The 7,496-nt window shown below is 44.8% G+C and overlaps 1 protein-coding gene across 1 annotated transcript; it reads left to right on the forward strand.

The window, feature by feature from the left end:
* The first annotated feature begins 1,934 nt into the window (after positions 1-1,934).
* Positions 1,935-6,306, forward strand: LOC133370692 (NTPase KAP family P-loop domain-containing protein 1-like). The gene is made up of 3 exons (XM_061597346.1): positions 1,935-1,992; positions 2,121-2,255; positions 4,545-6,306. Exons 1-3 carry the CDS (start codon positions 1,959-1,961, stop codon positions 6,140-6,142), a joined length of 1,767 nt encoding a protein of 588 aa, XP_061453330.1. The 5' UTR covers positions 1,935-1,958; the 3' UTR covers positions 6,143-6,306.
* The last annotated feature ends 1,190 nt before the right edge of the window (positions 6,307-7,496 follow it).

The following is a 7,496-nucleotide window of genomic DNA, read 5'->3' on the forward strand; positions in this document are numbered from 1 at the left end:
TGTGAAAGACCTGTGTGAATTGAGACAGATGTGAACTAATTTTTCCTTTGTATATGAGCTGCTGATCAGGTCTGGGACTAGGCTTAAAAGCTGAACGTCATAACGCAGTGGACCCTTTCCCTGTGTAAACTGAGAGAATGGGGAGTGGAGAATCAGAATTGAGAGAATGGGGAATGGAGAAAAGGAATACTTGCCTTCTATATGTATAATAATGATGGATACAGAAGTTGTAGATTTTTGGAACAATGGAATTTCTACACTAGACAGTCCAGGGAAGTTCTGATTTAGATAACATTGTTCATCTCTGTGGGGTCCTTGAATCAAGAGGCAGTAAAACACCACAGACCCAATGGGAAGTGTTTTTTGGCTGGTATTCAGAAATGTCAAAAAGTCACCAAGAATCTCAAACTCGGAGTCTTAAGGACTCCAATGAGAAACTGAAGTCTTAGTTAAAGGAGTTAAAAGGAAAATGTGCACCAACCCGGGCATGCCCACCAACTGCTCCCAAGGTACATTTGTATCCTCAATTAAAACCCAAGAAAAGGAAAGAGGAAAAGACCCCAGAAGATATTATAGGTTTGTTTACTAGTAAGCCTGCACCATACCATCCTGAAGTGGGTGTCCTCCTCCATCGGTAGAGACTATTGTACCTCAGTCTCCCCAGGGGTTTAATCGTTCTGGTACTATTGCCCCTTCTTCGCCCATTACAGAGATTGGTCAACAACATTCACCTTATTCAGACTCTGAAGGACAATCCCAAATGTCCCACTCTGTGAAGTCCAACCTCAACTGTCTGGAATAAGACAGACATTGAGTGAAATAGAGGAGGCTTCATTAAATATGTCCAATTCTGCACCAGCATTTAACACCAGAAGACAAAAGCCTCTTACATCCACATGTGCTGGGCTGAACCCCTTAAGGGAGCTCCCTGGACCTCCAAGGTTTAGAAGTTGTGCATGCACCTTGGTCTGCTACAGATTTGCAAAAGTTGGCAGAGGAATTTCAAAATATGTGCTGAAAAGAACCACAGAAATTTAAAGAACTAAGATAGTTATATCTTGTTATAATCCAATTTAGGCAGTCCTTAATCAGTTGCTAAGAATGATGATGCCTACTGAGATTCCTAGGAAAATGCTTATGCCAAACTGCAAGTAGTGTAAACAATAAGAGCAAACAGGGGAGGAAAGCATTTGCAGGCTGTGTGTACGTAAACTTGAGACTGTAAAGTGTTCACTCTGTTTAAAGTTTAATTTTATCTGCACTATGTTTTCTCCATTATGTGAAAGACAGCAGAACATGTGAAGCTGACAGGCTAAAATAAAATTTTAAAATGATATTGTAATTTCTTCCATGACCTTTGGGGAATGGTATAAATATGTGCTGTAAAATTTCAAGGGGAGAGAACTTAGGAATTTCCATGTCCTTTCCAAACAGCTGTTTGAACAAAATAAAGGTGTTTCTAGCTGATCTGAACTAAACACAACAGGAAGCTTGTTCTTCTTCCATAGGAGGCTTGTCCATTTCTGGGAAAGGGGTGCTGCCCCACCAACCTCAGTCTGCCTTCAGCCAGCTTCCATCTACCTGCTGCCTTACTTACAGCCACTCCAGACAGCGGCCCTGCCTGCCACCTTCTCTTCCCCCTTAAGTCTCAGTGTTGCCCTTGGGGAAGTCAACAGGGAGGAGGAGGAGGAGGATGGGGACAGAAGTAGCAGGAGTTGCCTCTGCTTGTCATTGGCTCTGGCTCCACCTTATGTTGGGTTCCCTGCCTTCCGCCCCACCAGCCCCAGATGGCCACCAGACACCACTGAATGCAACTTTGCTTTAAAGCAGCAACCAGTAGGAGAGGGAGGGCACTCTACTAGTTTTTCTACACTTCTTTGGCAGAGTTAAGCAGCCTTTGTGCTTGGGACTTTTCAAATGCCAGGATGAGTAGACCAGTCTACATTCCAGTCCAGGAGATGGGAAACAAAGCAACAGATAAGGCAAATCCAGGTGTGTAAGATTCTTTCCAAATCATTCCTCTAGATTTCAGTTCTCTTTGCTCCTTCTTCTTGCTGCTGCTACTCACAGTCTGGTGGCGGTTGTTATTTAATCATTTAATCTTCCTTTTGGTTTTACAGAAGAATCTCCAACAAATGAAACCATTTACTGCAGAGCCTTGGCTGAGACTCTACACGAAATTACCCTGCCTGTGACGGTGGGATTTTTTGCCCCGTGGGGGCGAAACAAGAAAATGCTTATAAACAACATAGAAAGTAAGCACCATCGCTCCTCATGTGAGTCATCAAATGTGAGGTGCAGAGGCAGAATGCAGTGTGCATTGAATTATGTTACAGGGAAAGGATCTTTCCCTGTTTTGTCAACCCCAGTGTGTATGCTAGCCTTCCGCAAAACAGTTCCCTCTAGATGTTTTGGACTACAACTCCTATCAGCCCCAGACCGCACAGCTGGCAGGGGCTGATGGGAGCTGTAGTCCAAAACATTTAGAGGGGATCTGATTCGCAAAGGCTGCTCTAGGTCTTAAAGGAGGACCTGCTGACTGCCAGAGACTCTGCCTTCCTCCTCTCTCTCTGGTGGGTAAGGACCCTACGATGCAGTTAGAGCACCTAAAATCTGTTTCCCTTGTGGGTCTGGCTGGATCGAGCTCGAGCACCAACATGGGTTCTTGTTGCCATACAATGTGGCCAACCATTATGAGAAGCTGTCTAGAAAAATGACTACTATAATGTGCATGCTGCCGTGAGCAGGCTGCCTCACTGGAATATTCAAGATTTCCTTCCTGAATTTCTGTTTAAAAGATTATCTGACCCCTTTCACTTACAGGGATACAAAGAAAGACATGCAGGCTGCATTGGAAGGGCCGTAGCTCAGTGGCAGAGCACCTGCTTTGCATGCAGAAGGTCCCTGCTGCAATCCCTGGCAGCATTGCTAGGTAGGGCAAAGAAAGTCCTTTTTCTGCCTAAACCACTGCTAGTCAGTGCAGACCATTGCTCTTCAACCTTGGGTCCCCAGAGGTTGTCGGACTATAACTCCCATCATCCCCGGCCACCACAGCCAATGGCCAAGGATGATGGCAGTTGTAGTCCGACAAACTCTGGGGACCCAAGGTTGAAGAACGGTGGTGCTGACAATATTGGGCTAGGCAAACCAATGCTGGGCAGCTTTGGCAGCTTCCTGCGTTCCCATGTTCTAACCAACTGCTCAGTTAGAAGTTATCACGATCCTGCCTTCCAATGTTAAGAAAATCAGAAGAGCCCTGTAGCTAGATCAGGCCAAGGGCCCATCAGAATCCACCATCCTGTCCTCTCAGCGGCCAGTCAGATGCCCCAATGGGAAGCCCAAAGCAGGACCTGACTGCCACAGTGCTCTACCCACTCCTGGCCAATAAGTGCCAAGGTACACCGATGATTCACAAAACAACTGCCAAATGCTTATTCAAATATTGAATGCATTAAATAACTTACATTGTTAGCATTATTAATTATGTATTGGGTTTGCGAGCTGCCTACACCAAAGTCTCTGGGCAACTTGCAATAAAAATAATTGAAAGCCTCCATTCCAGTATAAAGAAACACAGCCTCCAAAGTAAGCTCAACATACCCAACCTTAATAAACCAACAACCAGCAATGGGACTCCTCTCTCAAGCACAATCCCAAACCCCATCAGATTGAGGAAACCCAAATAAATTACGCTAAAAACACCATGGCTAATAAAGATGTGAAAATTCTTCAAAGGCCTGAGAGAAAAGAAAGACCTGGCCCTGAAAGGAGTGTGACGTGGGTGCCAGGAAAGTCTCCTTGGGCAGAGCACTGCACAGAAGGGGAGGGTCACTGCCCCCAAACGCCCTCTCTCTTGTTGCCTCTAGCCAGATTTCCGCAGAAGGGGCAATCAGAGGTGGGCCTCCTTGAGTGACCTGAGGGCCCAGTTAGGCTCACAGGAGGAGAGGCATAATCCTTCAGGTAATGGAGGCCAAGCCATGTAAGGCTTTACTTTAGGTTTTCTGTCTTTAGCCTAGTTTTGCATTAGTGTACTATATCCCCACCTTTAGCTATAAGCACCCTAATGCTCCAAACTGTGGATATATTTCCTCAAGACACATTTAGTGATATACAGATACACTGCTCTTATATGGGGGCTCCCAGCGATGTTTCAACTGGATCTCTTACCTGCAGCTCCACAGCTGCTGAACCAAGAATCACGCAGCATCTGCTGTTCCCAGACTGAGCTGCCGCCACAACGTTTTGTTTATGACGGTCAGTTTTATCATGATTCGAATGAGCTGAAACTGTCACGGCCAGCAGATATTGGCCCAAGACCACGAAATAAATTGTTGGTCTGGCTGAATCTGGGAAATCATGCAGAATTTTCAGATTGTAACGAGCAGCAGAATCTCTGTGGTTGACCTTTTAAAATAAAAGACTAGGTGATGATCTGTTCAGGCCAATGTAATATCCCTTTCCCAACTCCGTGGCCTGCAGCGATCGCAACATGCTCACAAAGTGGGAATGGGTGTGAATGCAAGGCATTCTGCTTTCCATTGCAGATCACATGAGCGAGAAAAGCAACCAAAGCAACAATGGAACCGAAGATGCAAGACCCGTGTTCATCTTCTTGTTCATCCTCCACATAATTTTTGCATGCCCTGGTTTGACCCCGGGAAAGCCTAAAAGCATCCGATATATTTTCATCAACTTTGATGCCTGGGAATATGTAGGATGCGATTGTACCTGGGCCGGCCTCGTTACAACACTGCTTGATGAGACTGAAGGGAAGAACAAAATCTCATTCAGCGCTTTTAGGGTTTTTGGTGCGGAATTCCCTAAAGAGACTGGGAAGAAAAAGAAATGGGTTTTGAAAGGATGGACTAAAGTCTTCTTGTCTTGTCTTGCATGTCTGCTTCTTGGCTTATCTCTAATTATTGTGCTGATGAGGGAAAAAATGGGAGGCCATTTATGGGAAAACATGGCATACACAGTAACATCACTGTTTGGCCTCTTTTCTTTGCCTTTTATATGCTGCATGAAAAACCTTTTATTCACACTGAAAAAGGAGCTTGAGAAAGAAATGAACAGAAAGAATCTCAGTGACCAGCTGGGCTTCATGCACCTTGTGAAGCAAGAGGTGAAAACAATAACTGATTTCCTCCGTTTCATGGCTTTCGAGGAGAATCAGGAGATCCGGGTGGTCCTGAAGATCATCAATTTGGACCTATGCACTCCAGACAAAGTGGTGGCAGTTCTGGATGCCATGAAGATCCTTCTTTCGGACAAAGATGCTCCGTTTATCACCATCTTGGCTGCTGATCCAAAAATCCTCGTGGACAGTATCCAGCGGTCAAGTAACACCTGGAGCAACGGCTACTTATACTTAGATCAAATTGTGTCCCTGCCCTTCTCCTTGCCCCCGATGAGTTTTAAGGCCAAGAAGCAGCTGCTCAAAGAGACTGTGAAAAAGGAAGTGAAGCCTCTTCCTGATAAAGGAACACAGTATGGCAAGATAGACTCACTGAGCAGAGAGAGCATTCTTTGTGACTTTAAAAAAATATTCGAAGAGGAATTTGACGACTACATTCCTGGGAATTCTGTCCAAATGATCCGGGTTGTCAACTCAGTGCTGACTATCCTGTATATGCTCAAGCTGGGATTTATACCCAAACTAGGGGGGTTGACTGTGGAAGAGGACAGTAAGGTGATCCGAGAGGTGACAGATTGGGTTATTCTTGCCCACTTTTGGCCTTGCCGATTGAGCTGGATTTTCCAGTGTGAGGAAGACAAGCGGCAGCAGGAAGAGCTCAAGAAGCTCAAGAAGCTGGAGGAGGGCAACAGCGAAAGCAGAGAAGGAAACCAACAGTGCGAAGTGCCAGCAAGAGATGAGAAAACGTTACTGGACTTTTACGAGGACAATGCTTTGGAGTTAGACAAGATTAAGAATAACATCAGAGAACTCCTGGAGCTGGATGGAGATCCTGACCTTTTCAGAGTCTTCTTGAATAAGAGCCATTTTACTGTGGAGCAGGCCAAATATTTTTCTGACCTTCTCATAAATTTGGACTTCTCTTTGAAAAGGCGGTTTGAGTTGCTGCGGGGCCTAAATCGTATGACCGATGAGTCATCGTCTGCTGAGAAGAACAGTGGAGGATAATTCAAGAGGTCCCAGCAGTTCGAAAATAGATATGGTTGAGGATTTTAGTCAGGCTTTGCCAAGCTGGGCCCCTCCAGATGTTTTGGGCTACAACTCCCATCATCCCCAGCCAGTATGGTAATCCAAAACATCTGGAGGGCACCAGCTCGATGAAGGTTGTTCTAAGAGATGATTGGCTCAACCACCATTTTTCTGCGAGTATTTAAACCAAAAATCCCAAACATGTGGGAGGATAGTAATGAACACTGTTTGTTGTATCTTATATGCATTTGTTACATGTTTCATTTACATCACCAAATGAAATTATGTATTAATAACTAAAGCTTTCTCTAATGAAAACATTACATTATTTCGTTGTTTACAATTTCATTTAATGGCTTTGGACCATTTCCACCCCCACCCAGTCTTCTACAGCTCCCCAAATCTCAGCTGTTGTCTCTCTTCCTCTGCGTCACATAAAACTGCAGTCTGACCTATGCTCTTTCTCACAGACACCTAGATTCACAGATCCCTAAAGTACCGAGCAAAACTGTCGCAGCAAGCCTCCAAGGGCCTTAGGATCAAATGGCATTAAGCCATTTATTTAAATTGCGACTGAATTCAGAGAAGATGGAGCTGCTACATGTGCCAAGGTCTCAGGTCTGTGAGGTGGAGAGACAGTCTGTCCTGGATGGGATGCGCTCTCCTGGAAGGAACAACTGCGTTGCGTTATTTAGGAGTGTATAAAAGTGGCCATTTCGGTTCTCTCCCTTTCTTTTTTTATTTTTTTCCATTTTCAGTTCCCTTCACATTTCCGTAGCAGTTTGCAATTTTAAAAACCAACATTTTAGTGCAGATTTCTGTGAATAAACACATGCTTTGTGTGCTGTTTTGACTAAGACACGCATTCCCCCTAATAGAATGCGTTAGTGTGTGCTTTTTTCTCTAAGCATTTTTGCACACACTGGTTGGAGAATTACATTGCAAAATCTGGACAAGTATGAATGTCACAAGACGGCTATGTTTCAGTTTGCGTGTTGCTTTGGAAAGTGCATATTAAATAGCTTTCTCATTAAATGCAAACAAAATGACATTTTTCTCCCATCCCTAGTGTAGCTTGGGGGTGGGTAAGACTCTTGGATCTTGTCACTTAAGACCCAGAGTGTCTATTTCCAGCTGTGGCCTTTCTGGACAGAAATTACTTTGCCACTTTACTTCATGCTCTGGTAGCCTCCAGATTAGACTGTTGCAGTGTGCTCTACATGGGGCAGCCCTTGAAGATGGGCTGGAGGCTGCAACTTGTGCAGAATGCAGCAGCAGGGACATCTATCAGAACAAGCATAACACGTGTCCTAAAGCAACTGCACTGGTTGCC

This window comes from Rhineura floridana, chromosome 15 (genome assembly GCF_030035675.1).
Source record: "Rhineura floridana isolate rRhiFlo1 chromosome 15, rRhiFlo1.hap2, whole genome shotgun sequence".
NCBI classification, from domain to species: domain Eukaryota; kingdom Metazoa; phylum Chordata; class Lepidosauria; order Squamata; family Rhineuridae; genus Rhineura; species Rhineura floridana.